The sequence below is a fragment of the Athene cunicularia genome, assembly GCF_003259725.1.
Source record: "Athene cunicularia isolate RWA chromosome 4 unlocalized genomic scaffold, athCun1 chr4_part3, whole genome shotgun sequence".
In the NCBI taxonomy this organism is placed as follows: domain Eukaryota; kingdom Metazoa; phylum Chordata; class Aves; order Strigiformes; family Strigidae; genus Athene; species Athene cunicularia.
The window spans coordinates 9,091,156-9,109,698 of NW_020799100.1; the positions used below are offsets into that span (position 1 = coordinate 9,091,156).

The 18,543-nt window shown below is 42.9% G+C and overlaps 1 protein-coding gene across 4 annotated transcripts in view; it reads right to left on the reverse strand.

The window, feature by feature from the left end:
* The window catches only part of DCX (doublecortin), an 85,915-nt gene extending 72,258 nt beyond the window's left edge, over positions 1 to 13,657 (reverse strand). For all 4 annotated transcript variants that reach the window (XM_026848492.1, XM_026848491.1, XM_026848490.1 and 1 more), the window contains exons 1-3: positions 13,488 to 13,657; positions 11,554 to 11,944; positions 712 to 1,052 (exon numbers count right to left, since the gene is read on the reverse strand). In XM_026848492.1, the coding sequence (XP_026704293.1) occupies positions 712 to 1,052; positions 11,554 to 11,917 (705 nt within the window). In that variant the 5' untranslated portion in view covers positions 11,918 to 11,944; positions 13,488 to 13,657. The remainder of the gene's footprint in view (positions 1 to 711; positions 1,053 to 11,553; positions 11,945 to 13,487) is intronic.
* Positions 13,658 to 18,543: the final 4,886 nt, after the last annotated feature.

The following is an 18,543-nucleotide window of genomic DNA, read 5'->3' on the forward strand; positions in this document are numbered from 1 at the left end:
ATTGCCTTTGAAGAATCTAGCTCTTCCCAGTCCCCAGAGTTACCCTCCACATTCCTTTAAGTGTTTTCATAGATACAGCAATATGAAATGCTTTATTGCTGCATAGCTGCTAACAAGAGACAGATGTTTCCTTCAGTTCCAGGAAAATGTAGACATGAAGCACATTATGATGACCCACTAAATATTTTTGACCCAAATCCTTCTACATGTTATCTCGTCATGCAGTTTGTCAAGAAAATGCAATACAGTTCCATGCTCTGCCTGATAGTTACTGAGCTAGCCAGAAGAGGATGCTTGGATCAATCACTTTATCTTAGCAAGCCTTCATCTGAGGGCAAGGAAAGTCAAGCAACACATTTTCACTTAGTGAATCCAAATCTCAAGAGTTCTTGCAATTACTTCAGAGCCAGATCAATTGGTGGCTGTGAGCCGAACCCCCCCATGTTATTTATTTAGCTAGTCTGGAAGACACGCACTGCACGCTGGCGTGCAGGATGGAGCATCTGTTTCACTCAGACGGTTGGCTACATTCTTTACTTGATATTAATATCAGTGAAAATTTAGTAACTTAACCACTGGCATGAGAAGTCCAACTTCTAAGAGAACAGATGGCAGTGATCATCTCAGGTTAATTTTAGGCTTCAAAAATTGTTCTGAGTCAGCAAAGCCTCAAGAGAAAGAAAAGACATAACATCTGTAAAAATCACCTACCTGTTTCCCATCCAAGGTATACAGCTTTTTGACCACTCCCGTCTCCAGTTTTATAGCTTCAGTGATATCGGTGAGAACTTGCTCAAACGAATGAGCAGTCTTCTTGTTCAAGAGCACACGTACTGCCTTCCGGGGCTTCACCCCACTGCGGATGATGGTTACCAGCTTGGGACGCACAAAATCTTTGTTCTCCTTTGCCTGGGCACTGTTGCTGCTGGCCAGAGACTGAGGTGCTTTCTGGTTGGCAGATGTCTTCACATTGACAGACCAGTTGGGATTGACATTCTTGGTGTATTCCACCTTCTTGAAGAAGTTGTCAGATGAACAGACATAACTCTCCCCTTTTGAAAGAAATGAACACCAGTCTAATTCTAACAGCTATTACCATAAGGCTGCTGAAAGCCAGACACTATACATTTCCCCCCATTAATCATGTAAATAATAATTGTTTTCATTAGCACTTCCATGACAGCTTGTTATTAAAACATTTTGTCTTATTTTAATTTTAGATTTATGCTTATTTAAAATATGACTAATATTTTCCCGAAGTAAGTCAGCCATAGCTTTCATCAGCAAATACACACCACCATTCAGTCACATGAATCAGGGATTAAAAAAGGTTGAGCGTTATAAAGGTATTTAGGTACCTGAAGATGCAGCTAAGCTGTCTAAAAGCTCCTAAACACCAAATTCATTTAATCCCCTAAAATATTTTGTAAATTTGCAAGCTTCCTCTGCATCTTTACAGACCTAGCTACTATGTCAGTCAGTCATCCCCTGCCATGAGGATATCAACATTCATCCAAAGTACCTTTTGTGTCATGCCTGGAAAAATAATGAAAATGTGGTACTGAATAGTTTCTACCAAAAGCAGCTTTGATAAATCTACCAGGCATAACAAATATACTTCATTATAGTGTCACTGTTTTATTAGAGGACAGACCTAGTGGCAGCTGAGATAAAACACTACACCAAATACCACTGCTTGCATTTATATAGCTGGTACCAAACAAAAATATATTAAATCCAAATTTAGACATGGTAGAGAACTGTTACATAGTCTTGTTAGTAATTCACAAAAAAAGCCTTTCCCTCTCTCATCCAAAATTAGTTTCAAGCCTTGTCTGTAATTTACAGGATCCTATCTAAGGTTTTAAAAGCACCTTAAAGTATTTGTAGGATCTTCTTTTGGGCCTGCAAATCTGATGGATGCTAGAAGAGTTATTACTAGATGAGACTGTAAAACAGTATCCCTAAGGGAATGTAGCTGTCTAGTCTGAAATGACTCAGGATGCTGAGCACTTGAGGATGCACTGAAAAAAAAAAGTCAGTCATTGCTAGAGGAAGAAGCTTTTGTCTTAGCATTAGATAAAATTTTAATAGGAACTGAAGGCATAACATGGGTACCTTAAGGAGTTTCTTTCAGTGTCTTATTGGGGTGATCTTACAGAATGAAGTTCTTCAAATATTATGATAGGTCTGAAATCAAAATACAGACTTAACTATTTTGAGCAAGAAAAAAATCCTTAGTCATATAAACAGACTGGCTGCTTTTCCTTATCTGTTCCCTACCGCAAACTCTAGGGCTTGGACATCTTTGAGAAGCCTACCTAGCATCGGAGTCTGGCTTTCCGTTACAGATCTCTAGGGCAGGATTTCACATCCAGTTGACAAAAGTGTAAATACCAATTTCCAAACAGCCCACTAATTTCCACAGAATTTCATGGTCCAGGCACGTAACATATCCAGCATAGTATTCATATAGTCATCCTTCTGCTGACTAAATAGCATTTTTGATAGACGCACTGAGATGATCCCTCTATAGAACATATGGTGAGACCACTAACAGGTACACAATAATCTAATAGACTTAAAACAATGGTCTGTGTTGTATTTATGTCTTTATTACTGCTGTTTGATGTCACAAGTAGCTATAGAAAATATGCAGGACGCTAACTTTTTCTTTAACCTCGACTTTGTACCCAGTTTGCCAGAAAGTGATGTGTATTCATGGCGCTTACATCACCAACTGCAGTTTTTCTCCATCTCCCCAGTTGCACAAAATGACCAAAATAATTTATCAACAAGAAGCAGATATTATTTTTTCCCCACTCAAAATGGAACAGAAATACAGAAGGGAGAAGGGAGGTAACAAGGTTCATGATGAACAGAGTCAGTTGACCGTTTGATCAACAACTGTACCCTAAACTAACACAATAATCCTACAAGGAGGTTCTGTTGGCTTGAACAAATAATAAAAATCTATATTTGAGGCATGAATGCTGTCAGCAAAACCCCTCAGTAAACTGACCATGTAGTATCCATAGCTGAAGCTCCTTAATTCCTCACATTTCTTGAATATGACTCAACAGAATCATAAAGATACCCCACAGAGTACCATACATTCTAAAGAATTCCCATTGGAGATACTGATTGCTTTCCAGAAGCACTGAATACTTTAAATCTCTCTGATTAATAAGTGATAAGTTGTGGTTTATTCATCTGCTTCAGCCAAGCAACACCTGGTGTGGAGGGGGCCCACACTTCTCTCCAGTTTCACAACTGAGTGTGAAGTGCAGTAAGGGGAGTTTGAAATGCTCACAGGGAATTAGCCCTCCTAAAAAGCAGAGCCCTCCCAAACCCATAATCCCTGGGTGGCAGAGCCTTTATAAGTGTGCTCAACAGAACTGTAGCATTATCCTTTGAGAAAGGAGATTTCTATGTTTAAATCCAACACTAAGAATAAGTGATTTGAATACTGTTCTCATCCCTGTCCCAGGCCTCCCTGTGGAAGCTCCTGACCTCACCTGCACCTCACCTTCCCTACCTGAAAAACAGAAGTAGCAGTATCTGCAACTGAAGTGTTGCAAGGCTTGCATCTGTGTTTATGTAATACTTTGGTATAGAAGTTGCCACAATGAAGGAAAGTATATATTTGCAGTGTTCTATAAACATGTGAGGTGTTGGAGCATATTTTCCATTAATAAGTTCCACGTTTTAAAGTAAGCAGAAGAGATTATTGGTCTTTTTGGTAGAACACTATTACTCTTAGTTTCAGCTGAATCATTTGAAATTCTTCACTGCACACCATAGCTGTCTAGTGTATTTACAACAGCGTACACTGAGGGCAATACTGAATGAAGGCAATACTCTTCTAGGCTTTGTTTCCATAAAAGTGGTATTAGGTAGTTGTGCATATATATATATACTGGCCTTTGAAATTATGCTCACAGGCACAAGTGGAAAATGTAATCTGCCGTTTCTCACTTTGTTTCATTTAACCCAAATCCTAGCAAATATTTTATTGAATTCTAAAACTGGACAGAAATTTGCTTGGAGTGACACTTCAGAATAGCAGTTCAGGATAGCAGCTCAGCATCATTTCTGCAGTTACAGCAGTATAGCTGCAGGGAAGAGGAGCTTTTCTTTCCTTCTTCTATGACCTAAAGATGTAACCTGAAGCTTTAATTTAATTTTGAAATAACTTCAACCTGATGCCTTCCCAAACTCAGCTTATGGCCCTCAAATAAGTGGAAAATTATCATTCCTCAGTGAGGCACACCCCTTTACCCTTTGCCACCCAGGAACATGTGCTATTTCATTTCCCACAGCTGAGTTTTACCCAAACCTTACCATGAGGTGGTAGAAGCATTGGGCAAGCATGGTCTGAAGACCTGTGACCTTTCCAGCTTTGAATATGTGTACTGTGGCCAGAAGATCACAAAAAAACATCATATGGGGAATAGTGCTACCACAGAAAGAGGAGTGGTGTCTTGGTTTCTCTGCTACATTTATCTAAGCTAAGCCTGTAATGAGAAGTCAAGGTGTACAACTATGCCAATCAAAGAAATATAACGGATAGACACAGAATGGTTGCAGAAGACATGCATAGCAGAAGGGGAGGAAATGGTTATGAGATTCTGTCAAAAGCAAAAGAAACAACTCCAAGAAGTATATTGCTCCCCAGCCCAAAGCATTAAAATCTGTGCACAAATATTTTCAGGAACACGTCTTTAGACAGCAAGCAGCTGTGTACATGTGCAGTAACCCAACTGTAAGCCATGAGAAGATATGATGAACAGCCATGTCATTACTTCCAAACAAAACACCAAATGGGAGCCCCAAAGAGAAACACTCATGCATTGGGGGTGGGAAGCTTTTCTAAGAGTGAGAAGCATCATCCTGACAAGATCCAATCTGCTGCTGAACACCACACTATGGGCATGACAGCAATGGTGCTAATGACAGCATTTTAGTGCAGTGCCAGGTCAGTGCAAGATGCCCTTTCTGCACTGTGAAGCCAAAGCCCTGCAGGATGATGCGCACTTGTCATCATGCCAGTGTGCTCCAGAGGTGTCACAATTTCTATCGTTCCACCAAACCAGCCAAGGCATTTATTTATTGCTTCTATCCTGCTCTTAGCAATAGATGGACTGACTGTAGACCTTTGACCTTAAGTTACAATAAGCATATTTGCCATTTAAGGCCATGTCTTGTATCACACTGAACTACTCTGGCTACAAGTGCATTACACATTACTATGCTACCAATTTGATAGAAGCACAAGGCAATTATTCAGCTCCTAAAGAAGGGATGGTCTCAGCAAAGATAAAGTTTGCCTTAGAGGTTTCATAGTGAAACTCTTAAGCTCAAGATGAGCGCTAATCCTTCAACCCTCTAACAGCAGCTCCTTATGACAATACTAAAAAAGGCACACTGAGCTTTCAGAAAAAGTTACCCTTTGTCAGTGCGCACCAGTAAGTTTTCAAGTATAATGAACTGTGGGCAGAAGTCTTGCAAGAAGAATTGGGAAAGCTGGATTGGGGCCATTTTGAAAGTGTAACTGCTAACAGTTATTCCAAAAACGGTCTCTGTGGGCTGCAGTCAATTATTTTGGTTGTTAGCTCTGCTGTCACAAATTTGAGATCATGCTACTGTGACCAGCTTTCATGTTCCATGGGATTTACTATTACTTCAATAGGAATTAAGTGGACTTAACACCTTGCAGAGTTCATTATATATGGTGTTAAAGTTTCAAATGCATGAACTTCCTGCTACTTTATGCATTAAAAACGATCTTCCTCTGCCTCAAAACCTAGTCCATCATGGCAAAATGAACTCTCTGGAAGAGTTTCCTTTCTGTGGCTCTTCCACAGGTGGCTACCCCAAGAGAGAGAAGCACCTCCTGTTCTGTTGAAAAAGTGCAAGAAATGTGTGAGTACCAAACCACCTTCAAAACCACACGATGCTCATAAAGAATTTATGGGATCACACCAGTCCTAGTTTGACACACAGGATGAACAAGCAAATAAAACAGAACCCCAAGAATAAGTTTTGTAATATAGGATGTAATTAGCCATGCTGTTAGGACAACAGCCATAGAAAACAATGCCACAGGTTACCAAGAGCTTCAGTATTGGACTATATGAATTTCAGTTTTCCAGGCAAACTAGAACACGCACACACTGGGTGGAGATTTTCAATATACTTCCTATAAACCCCTCCATCCCAGTACACACCAGGCTCCGTACAGCTCCAGGGTGGAGTCCCTCCTATGATTTCTTTAAACACTCCTGGACAAGACTTTGGAAAAGATTTCCCAGGGCATGACAGGATACAAAAAGCTTGGAAACACATTTTGGAATATCTCACACAGCCCAAGAACATTTGCAATGAAACCCCACTGAGAAAAACAAAATCCTATTCAGCTTTTTCTAGTGTTTAATCTGAGGCAAGAATAAATTTCAGACAAGTAGCCCAGCACAGGACAAGGGCATAAATCCACCCTTTGATGGGCCCTCCGACCACAATGCAAGGGGGGCTGTGCCCTGCCTAACAGCCTGAGCATACTAGGAGCTCAGAAGGGAGGAGCTCTGATTCGCAGAAAAAAAGACTCTACAACTCGAATAGTTATAAAGCAGGTATGTTTACTCCATCTGGGGTGCAAGGGGATTTCTCCACAAAGTTTGCACCCCCACCACACATTTTACCAAAAACTTATAGAGTGTGGATATCCATATTCATTGGGTTACATAACACAAACATACATATGCATGAGTAAGGCTGGGTTAGTTAGAAAGGCTGATGTCAACAGTTTATGTCATTTTTGCACCCGCGCATTGCCTCCTGGTGGTCCTCTTTGGGGGTCTTTGGGAGGAAGGCTCGTAGTCTTTCTCACTTTGTTTTTTCCCCGGAGCATGCGCAGATTCTCTTGGCCAATTTCTTGAATAACAAGAGTGTTTTTCAGACGGTTTACTTTCTATCTTATCTAAGAGGACCAACAGAACTTCTATCATTCCTATATGGCTATCTTCACTCATTAGCAAAATTACAACTAGTTAGAGCCACCTGATACTCATGGCCAAAAGTGTAATATTTTGCTGAACATTGTAATCCTTGGTAGGTTTTCACAGTGAACTGCTGTGTTTTGATGAACACAGTAGTCTTTGGTAAAATTCCACAGAACCGTCTGGGCAAGCAGGATTCTTAGCAATATTTTAAAAAGTACTATAACTTGCTATAAGTAAGTAAAGTAAATAAATCTCAAAACAAGTAATCATTTCTCTGTATCAGCTCTACAGCTTCAACTAAATGTTGAATCTCTCAAGTTCTAGTTTCAATCTATATCTGCATTTCTGCCTTTACTGACCATGTCTAATCCATGCTATATTTGTATTTGATGGGTTTATTTCCACTTGTACTTCTGACCCTGACCATACCTGGCAAAGGTCACTTAATTCACATGAAATCAGCTGCTGACTAGAAGCAGGTCCAAAGTCCACTTAGAATAAAAAAAACTGAAAGATGCAAGTACCACCAAACCACTAACTAGACCCAGAAAAGGCTCAGCAAGGGATCTATCTGAACAAGCACTTGAACAAGAAAGCTCAGAGTTCTGACTTCCATCTTTGTCTCACCTATAGACTCTGGACAAACAAGCCAGGCTGCTTTTCTGCATCTCAGTTCTTCATCAGAACTAACACCTTCTTCAGACCATAATCTCCCTGGGCAGGAGCTCTCTTACACATTTAAATACTGCCTTGCACTCTCCTCTTGCATGTTTAGATAGTGTATGCTAGTAGGATGCCCCATTTGGTCAGTGACTCTAAATACATTGTGACAAATGTCTAATCTTTACAAGTGGGGAACGTGGCTTCTGGGGAAGTGTCAGTCCCTCCCTCCAGAGGAAACCAGCCTCCACCAGTACTGAGGTTAACTCGGAGCTGCAATGGCTTCAGCAGCCAGGATTGTGTCTTGTGCCTTTCTCTCACATTCAGGTTGCACCTCATGGTCACTTTCATTATGCCAAGAAACTCCTAGTGGGGCAACGTGGGAAAGAAGCAAAATTATGGAGTGGACTAAAAAAAAATCTTTTGTCCCACAAAGAGCTCATTTGTGGGACAATGGGGACAGCAAGTTGCAACCTGAGTTTGCAACATGTAGCCAAGAACAGCATTTCTTAAGCTATCTTTGCTGCTGAAGTCAATGTGTAACATCAGCTTCCACCTTTATCCAGTCCTCCATTCAAAGAAAAACAGCAAGCGGAGCTGAGGCAGGGAAAATTTGCCATCTCATCACAATAGGTCTACAAGAACACAGAGGCTCAAAATGAACCAAGGAAAAGCCAGCCTGTCCAGCTGTCAAAGGCAACTAGATTTTAGTAGAAACTGGAATGACAATGTGAGCTGCTCTACTATTAGCTTGAGCAAGGCTGGAAAAGGTGGTACATGATTTTTTAGGTACCCTTCATATTCAAGTTTTCTCACAGCACAAGGCACAGAATTAACTTACAACAATGGCTCACCAATAATCTATAAAGACAGCTTCATATATTCCTAAAGCCTTGGTCACTAGAAGCAATTATAGTATGAAAGGGAATAAAGATCACCTGGTGCTCTTTTCCAAAAGATCCATTTATTGACTAAAATAACCATCATAGATAGCAGCACTTGGGCCCAATATCCACTCCTGGCTCAGCCAAGAGAGTATGCAAGTGGGAGATGTCAGCAATTTACCTGTTGTCAGGATCAGCTGTAACAGTGCAGTAATAGGATGCTGTACTGCATTAAACCAACTTATATAAAGGAGGAATACAATCAGTATATGGCAAACATACACAGTTTGTGTATGTACTGTTCTTGTGTGTCACAGCACAATTACTCTGAAGTTGTTTTTCCATGCATGTACCTAGTACACAGTTATACAAACACCCAATCTAGTAACATACTTTACCACGAAGGTGGTTACAACTATGGTATTATAAATCAAAAGGAATGTCTTTCCCACACTGCTTTTCTACAACAAATACATAGGTCACCCCTAGAAATATGGGAATATTGTTATCATTAAATTGTCAATAACAGCATGCGGATCTAGTTTTGCATTTCCAAACACTGGATTCCTTTGTTTTCACTCTGCCTAGATCGGTTTTTTTCTAGCTGATGCTCTGCTGAGGACACAGCCACTCCTATTTTTTGGTGCCACTTCTTCAGTGCTGTTTCCAGATACCATTTTGGCAGAACAAAGCCAGAACCCGAATGTCAACATTGTCCTGCCTGTACCTTAACCGGTAAAAAACATTTTCAAGGAACTAGGTACCTTCTTACCTGCAGAAAAAACCCAGTGTAAAGCAAATAGAACAACTAAAGGTTTCTTAACTTCGCTGACAAAAAGCAGGAAAAGTATAAAAGGAGGAGAAGTATAAAAAGAGAATTAAGAACTGCATTTTATCCTGTGAAGTTATTCCTGAAGATTTACATAAAACCTAGGACAAGCAGGACTGAGGGCTGCCATTAGAGAAAGCCTCTGGACATATTAAGAGATCAGAATGAAACATGGCAGAACCTCTAAAATTAAGGGAGGCCACACCTCTATTCGACAGCTGTAACTGGGCTGAGAATAACTCCACAAGGACTGCATCATCTCTCTGAGAGGCAGCAATTTCTTCCCAGTAAAACGCCTCTATGGAAACCAATACTTATTCTGTGTGCTTGTCCCCACAAAGTATTTTGGGGAAATGACAGATAAGGAATCCTAGGGAGAGATGCTTTAGTCAAGGTCACACAATGACTCACTGCTGAGGCTGCCCCTGCAGTTCTGTGGCTCATACACTCACATCTATTGTCTTTTATTAAAGGCAGAAGGCCTTGTGGATTTTCTGTAGTTGCCAAATCAGTCAGGTCATCTGCTTGGAGGAAAACATCAAGGAACAGGAAAGAGCAACTCCCCTCTTGCAACAGAGTAATTGGGATATTCCAGGTCCAAACAAAGAATGGAATATCTGAATTGCTTAGGGAAGAGGAAAGCAGGATGGCTGTGGGTGTCCTCTGTGCACCCCACTTCAGCTGCACCACCAGCAGAGCTTGCCCATGGCCCCACCTTGGGCAAGGAGGCAGGACTAGCATTGTAGCAATTTCATCCTGGGGGTCCTGACAGGATGAAAAGAAAGGCAGCACCCATGGCGGCAGCTCACTGCTGCAGAGGGAGCTCCCCAGGCACAGATAAGGCTGGCAGCTGAGCTCCACGGGAGCAACCCTGCCTCTGGGCCACCCCCTCTGGACAGAAGGACTGATTTTTGACTCATCCTTCATCCCACAGTCCAAGTGACATTCAGAGGACCAGACACACTGACACCCTCTCTAAATACAGGGATATACTCAGGCCTGCCCTGAGCATCCCCTGCACACTCAGACCTGCCACACAAGGGATGCCTTCCCACACTCCCTCACAGACCTACCACAGCAACCCACCCTGTAACACACAGTCCCTGCAGAAACACTCCCCAAATCTACCCCCTTACACCCCCCCATCTGAACATCTCAATACACCTCCCATCCAGACCCTGCATGAACTATATTCAAATGGTGCACATGAACTCTCAACGCCCTCTCCACTCACATCGCTATGAAAGAACCCCCCCAGCACTTCCCCTTACACACACAGAGCCCAACACACCTCCACACACTCCCTGAGCACAAACCCCAACGCACACCCTCTGTATGAACACCCTCAAGGAATCCCAACACCTTCTGTGCAGCTAACCCTCCTTACACCTTACACATACACATGTATAAACCCCCTAAATTTCACTAAGTGCAACCTGCCTAAAACACCCTTCTCCAAACACACACCTTGTTCATTAACTCCCCCTTCTAAACACACTGTGTGAACTCCCAGCACATCTCTCCACACACTCCCCAAACACTACAAAACCCCCTAACACCCCACCTTTGTCACATCCACCATACATACACTGCATTCACATCCAACACCCCACTCCACACACACTCAAATCCCTGCACAGACCTGACCACACCCCTATACACACATATTGTGCACAAACCCCTCAAAACACCCCCATACACAGAGTGCGTAAATCCCTCCCACCCCCGTTACACACACTACATTAATCCCCCAGCACCCTTCACTTTTCCATTCATACCCACCCACCCCCGTAGGAAACCCACATCACTCTTCAGTCACCCCCTGCACCCATCTGGGACCCCTCTCCACACCCCAGCCCGGGCAGTGTGGGGACACCCTCAGACAGCCCCCCTCCCTCCCCCAGTGATGGACACAGCCATGTCTAGCCAAGAGTAAGACACACCCCTCTAGCTCCACATCCACACCCAAGCGAGCTGGGGGACACCCCTGGGGGGGGAAGCCTCTGCACTGCCACCCTTTCCTGCACCTATCTGGAGGGGAAGGCAAACGGGCGAGTCTGGCGCTGAGAGGCAGAAGCATTCCCATGCACCAGGAAATGTGACCTTAGCAGCAGACCCAAGTGGTGCAGCCCCCTTCCCACCCCGCCTCCTCACTGCACCAGACAGCAATGCTAATTACCTTCCTCCAGCTCATCCATGCTCCCAATCTTCCGTGATCCATCGATGGTGTAAATGTAACGGACTCCCTGAGGCAGATTAATGTTGTCAGACAGGGACCGGGTCAGGTCAGCCAGGAGAGCATCAAAACTTCGGAAGCGGTCAGAGGACACGGCATATACAATCCCCTTGAAGTAGCGGTCCCCGTTGCGATAGAAACGTACCTTCTTGGCTTTCTTCTCGTTACTCAGTGCCTGTAAGGTCCTGGTTCTGTAGAAGCTACAGTGAGCACTGTGAGTGGGACTGGGCAACCCATTCATACGTGAGCCTCTCATGTTTCTGGACGCCTTGTCTCTTTCGTCAAAGTGTCCAAAATCAAGTTCCATAGTTTAGTGAACCCTAAAGATCTGAAGCTGAGCAGGAAGGAGATTGGGAGAGAAGAATTGCAAAGGGACAGGTTAGAGCCAAGCAGAGCCACAATCCAGAGAGAAAAGCGACACTAATGCAAGAGCTGCGTCTGGAGCAGGACAGATGCATTTGGGAAGCGCTCCCTCCCCTGACCCAGATTTGTATCGATTCTGGGGACTGAGGGTAGGAGGGTCCTCGCATTTTGAAAGGGATCCAACTACTGGGGGCAGGGAACACGTTTCTAGAGAGCTGTCTGCTCCTGCACCTGGGAGTTTTCAAAGTGCAGTAAATTGGGACTTGGGGCCAAAGGGATACATGGCAATCACAACTTAGCCCCAAAAACCTCATCCAAACAGCAGTTGGCAATGAATTAAACCTCTGAGCCCTGTGAGGTTTCCTTTGGCAACAGAAAACAAGGAGATCCCAGTAAGTCAGCCCTTCAATCTGTCGAATCACGGAAGGAACCAGAGCATCTGAATGTTTAACATTAGAATAAACTGGCATTTATGAAAGAATGGTCACAGGGGAATAAGCAGTTTCTTTGTGACAGCCTGTTCAATAAGGGTTAGCACTGAGATCCAGCCCACCCTTCCCCCTCTCCGCAGCCCCCTCCTAGCCCATCAATCAATTCCCAGGACCAGCCTACATCTCTAAGAAGAAATGACTGGAAAGAAAAATCTGTCATTGAAACGAGGCTTCGATAAGCTCTTTTCAGCCTGAACCTCCTCTGAATTGCATTTCTGCTCCCGTTTAATGAGGAGAAAATAAAGGCGCTATTTCCACCCCCCTTCCAGCCTTAAGTGATTTAATTGCTGAAAGTGCCCCTGCCCAAGGGACACGCCGCCCCTGCTAGCTCACCTTTCATTGTTCTGAGCATGGGGGGCTCCCAGCGCAAGTGACTACTACAGAAAAGCTGAGACTTGAGCTGACACCCAGCAAGCAGAAATTTCTGCACCATCTCTAGTTTATGCTCAAGAACAGCCTTCCTCCCCCACCAAACCCCAACACAAAAGAAGGAGGAACCCCCAACCCTGCAACAGAAAGACCCTTCCACTCCCCCAGTACAACCAGGAACATGCAATCCATGTATGTTGCTTGCATGTTAATACAAGGCAAAAAGGGAATCTACACCAGCACTTGGCAGCCAGGTATAAATCTAGGAAAAGCTGTTGCTCTCTCTTCCCCACCCCTTACATTTGCCAAAACGAAGGTCCTGCCCTGTATTTTACAATGTCAACGTGACCTGTGCAAGAAAAATCATTGTCTCCAGTCTGCAATAAAGCAGAAGATGACAATGCAGGCGATCTCCACAGAAACCCCAAGTTGGGAACATTTTCCCCACGATCACAGTTGGGGTAGATTCAGTCTGGTGTCATGCAGTGAACAATGAAACATCCAAGCAACTTCGGGAATGAATCAGAGGATGCAGGGGGTTTTGATTTCAAAATGAACTGCAGATGCTGTAAGGTACTAAGAGAAAGATTCCTCCTTTCTATCTGACATCTGTTACTTTTCTGCATGCAAGTCACTCAGAAAAGCTCTACTCACCGGTTTTCAGCGCGCAGGGTGGAGATGCTGAGAGAAAGAAAACCAGGCTCACTCTGCCTTTGTTGTCTGAGCTCCAAGCAAGAAATTCCTGCCAGGGTGGATGAGACGCCTCCTAGGTCCTAGTGCCTTATTCCATCCCTTCACGGTAACTTTGCCTCAGTGGTTTTTACTCTCATCATCAGTCGTCTGCTTGCAGTCTTCTCTGTATTTGAGAAAAAAAAGGGTGTGTTCATTCTAGGTCTGGATATGTTATGGTAAACAAAAAGTTTAAAGGGGCAAGTTTTGGGGTGATGTTCTTAAGGATACAGTTTTCCCCTTGCTCTAGCCTCACCAAGAAAGCATCTGGCCACAAAAAAAAAAAAAAAAAAAAAGCGCATAATCGGACTGATGCAGCGATATTATAGGATTACCAGTACAAGGAGGTCATGGCTGCAATCCTACAGTGTGCTACAATGCTGGCACAAGCCTCCCATGAGTTAGGGAAGCAATGAAGAAAAAAAGTTGGCCAGTGGAACTGGGCACAGTCCTTCTCCTGTACTGGTTTTACACAGCATTCATGGTTTACACTGGCAAGCAGAAAGGGAGAATTTACTTGGTGGTTCTGCATGCAGCGCCCCTGAATAATTTTCCTCCGTTAACATTGGACACAAGCCAAAGCCAGAGCTCTGAATCCCAGTTCATTCAAATCCCCAAGGGGTTCAGGATGGAGTCATTCAACGCAAGCTTAACCCAACAGATTCAACCTGGCTCATATCCCAAACTAAGAGAAGTTTATTTTCTGATTCCACTGCAGGAGGACTCAGCTGTTACAAAATTGTATTGGGCTTTTTCACTTCGACAGCAAAATCTTTCACCTGCTTTCTGGATGAAGATTTCTCTCCTGCAGTTAGAAGAGCAGCACCATTAACCCTGCTCCTAATCCCGCTGATGCTGATCCCATCTTTATTTTAGAAAAGAACAAGATTTGGAAATGGGAGGGTCTTCCCATTTGTAGAAGGAAATCTGCCCTAACAACGCTGTGTCTGTTTTGAATTAAAACATCAGATTTTGTGATTTTGGCACATCACAGCAGTATCACATTTACACAGAAAAAGTTAGTATATATTCCAGCTTTGTCTGTCCTGTACATAATAGTGCAGGCAACACTGATAAATGCACTGAAAGCTCATCTTTGTTTGCCAGCAACTTTCACACATGACATTTGTAAAGTTTCTTATTCCCTGAAACCATCCTTTTACTCAAAGGCTCCCATGCATCCTCCGCTAAAGCTGTTGTCTGCTCCCTTCTGTGTCTGGTGGAATCACTACAGAGGAGACCACAGCTCTGCTCTCCTTCCTCAGGAACTAGCACTTGAGAGGACCACAGAAAAAAACAGGGTCTGCGCTATCCAAGGCATATTTCAGTAGGTCTCTAGATGCAGATGCAAGAGTTAGGTGGGACTTTAAGCCTTCTCCTTCCCAATAGATCCCATTCCAAATTAGATAATATGTGGGTTTTCATGAACATGTGCTTAATCTGTCCAGGATTAACAGTTCTTTTCTATACCACAATGCTGTTGTAAATATAAATTTATTCATACTTTAAAAATGAGCAAAGATACAAATCATTATGCATGTGCCAAGTACAGTAACAGCAAGAATAGAGAAAAGGAAACCTTCAGTGGTCTTCAGTGGTGCACATAGCTTTGAGAGAAAAGAGGCAGACTGGGATGATGTCTAAAGACCTGGATACTACCCCAGGGTAACCTAGCAGGATGATGTAAACCCATGCAATCAGTGGAATTGTACAATTTACTCATCTCCCAAGTTTGATTTATATGGAGATTTCTGAGGACACCAAAAGGTCTCAAACAGCATGAACAGATGGCTCTTGACTTCTTTGCACATCTAAGACCATACATGCTAGTGCGAAGATGAAGCATATCTATACATCATGTACATGTCTGCTCAGGACACTGCCAGAAGTTTTCTGGAGTGTGGGCACTTCCTTTTAAAAGCAGAATTACTCCAGCAAGAGACCTGATATTTGTTCCTGATTGACAGATAAGATTTCTATAGCCAATGATGGTAATGTTCATCTTGGGTAAAATCTCAAATTATTCCTAAAAGGTACCCAAATCACCTTCAGTACACTTGTCCTCCTTTAATCCTGCCACAAGACAAGAAGAATCTCAGCAGCCAGAGCATCATCAGAGGTAAAGAGCCCTAGAGCCAGATTGATTTCACATGCTCTCAGTGGATTCTCACTGCATTTGCTTCTTTTCAAATGAGAACAGGTTCACCTCATACTGCAGACATTGGCTGGGCTACTCAATATGGCATAGAAATAAACAGCTCCTTGATGAATGCAAGGGCCTGCTTCTGACTTCATTTCTGTTGGTCAGGCACAAGAGCTTCTTTGCTGGCCTTAAGGAGTTAATGCTAGTCAAAACCTATTTACATCAGAAGAGACTCACCCCCTGAGACACTATAATCTAAACCATTTTAGGCAGTATGAGTGATTGAGAATTGGAAAGAAAAGTCTTCTTCCCATCAATAGTTTCATCTAGCTAAAAAGGAAAGATAAATTTAGCTCTTCAGATTAAATTATCTGCTTTAAATCAGGTGAATCATCTTTCCTCCAGGAAGCTAACATTTAGACTTTTGCCTGTGTATCTAAATGTGTATAAAGATGTGCTTGTTGACATTGCTGAGCAACTGTGATACTTTGGAAAGGGACAGACTGCAGGTAAAAGGTGTGATTGCTTTGTGCCAACTTCTTCACATACACCTAGAAAATCCAGTTTCTAGCATTACTAGGAGCTGCAGTCTTAAATTGTCTCTATGTCAATGTCCAGTTGCTTATATGTCATCCTGACTTTATAAAAAATTGCATCTGATAGCACAGCATGTTCTCTGATCAAGATTTAAATTAGGGTGATAAGTAGCTGAGCTCTGCCTGCACCACAGATGAGAATTCTGGAAAAATTTAAATCAAGTGATCACTGCTTTGAAGGAAGTCTTGGATCAACATTTTCAAGTCAGTCTATTTAGAAGCACGTTTAATTATATTCCTTATTCTAGTCTCTGTTCTTCTGGACTGCTTTGAAAATGCCATCCCTGATTGCTTCTTTCAAAGCTTTGCTTAATGTGAACTTATACACCAAAAACAAATGACAAATTACTATTTCAGGGTGCTGCTAAATGTGTCAAGGCACTCAGAACTGAAAGCCCATAAAGCCAATGCCTCAGTCTTGACTCTATAGAGCAACAGGCTTTACACCTGAATCTTCAAATGAGCTGACAGTTCATTGAAGAATTATTCTATATCAGACTATAGAGTTAAGTCTCTCCTACATAATACTATGAGCTAATAAGCAACAGGAACTTGGCAGACACTCACCACATAACATTTGTTTCCTTTGGAGATTTATTTTTACAGAGACCACACACATCTCAAAGTCTTTTAAATACCGATGCTAGTGAGCCAAAGTCAGCTCAGCTGCTGGGGAGAGAAGGGTGGAGGAACACCTCCATAGCATAGTTTCACTACTCCAAGCCTTCTAACCATCTGCAGAGGCTGTTCAGACCTTGAAGCCAGAGAGCTGGACCTTTCTACAGCCTAAATCACTGGAAACCCCAGGGAGCAGCAGGGACAAAGTTTTCGCTCTGAGGAATGAGGAGAGGGTGGAAGCAAAAGCTGGGATCCAAGTCCACCTCCAGCAGCCAGCCAATGAGGTAGTCCTCACCTGTACCCCACAGCACCAATATCTTTTGGGTGAGACCTCTCACTCCTCCAGACCCCAGCGGCTATGCTGTCAGTGCATTTCTGCTGCAGCCCCACACTCTTGACAAATGCCCTCAATCTCAGCAGAGGACTTTGGCTTCAAATAAGCTCCTGCTAAACTTTGTGAGAAAGAAGAGTTTACATCCTCTGAGGGATAAACAGGAAGCAGGTTGGAAGTGAAAAGGCCGTTTCCTGCACTAATAAGCCCTTTGTAAGTATCTGGAAATGATGCAGCTCATAATGAGTTATCCGATGAACTCACTCAAGACATTTCCAACACATCCAGATACAAGAAAGCATTAAAACACACAAAAGTCATCCAAAAGATAAATACCTTTTGCACTAGATTTCTTCTGGCTCCATCCCCTCTCTGCTACAAGCAAATCACCACAATCAGTAAATCTTTCCCAGCTGAAAACAAATTCCCTGATAGTAGAAAATGAAGCACCCCTACCCAGTACACACCCCGTGATATTTTAGGTAAATCCTGCCAGCCCCAGTGGGTTCCACAAGCCAGAGCCTGGTGGCAGTTCAATGGCAGAGTTTTCCCTTAACAGCAATTTGCAAGGTTTGCAAACAGCCATGGAAATGTCTGCCACATAGATTGCCTGTACCCAGGGGGACATACAGAACCTCACAGAGGTTGTCAGTACATTTTTGCTGACCAAATTATGTACGATATATAGTCTGCAAGTCCCACCCAAGGTCATGACAAATGGAACCACAAGAAATCCACATGTCTGCTTTCTCTGAGGTTGTCCATGGGCTGCATCATAGTAGTTAGGAGACTCATGACCAAAAATTTAATAACTACTTGATATTTTAATTTCATGCAGTTGTTCTAACTGAATACATGATTGCCAGCTTCTCAAAATGTCTGTTGAATGTAACATTGGTCTGAAGGACTTTCCTGACAGAATATTAAATGATGGAAAGGAAAAATCCTATCAAAGCCATCATGGGGGACCATGTCACACTCAAGCTGAAAATGCAAGATGTTTCAAACATAGATCCTCTCTGTCACTCTAAAGGCAGTGATAGTGAAGTCAGGTAACACTGGGGCAGCATTTGTGAAAGATACCCAAACAGCCCATCTTACAAACTTAGAAATCACAACAGATCATTTCAGAAGTATTTTCCACAAGAGACTTCCACGCAGTACACTCAATGTCATCCCCGACCAAGCCAAACAGAGGCTACAGGATTAGCCAGTATAAGTGTCCTAGGCAAATACCTTCTCATTATCAAATAGCGAATGCATGTGATCTACAAATCTAGCATTTTAAATAGA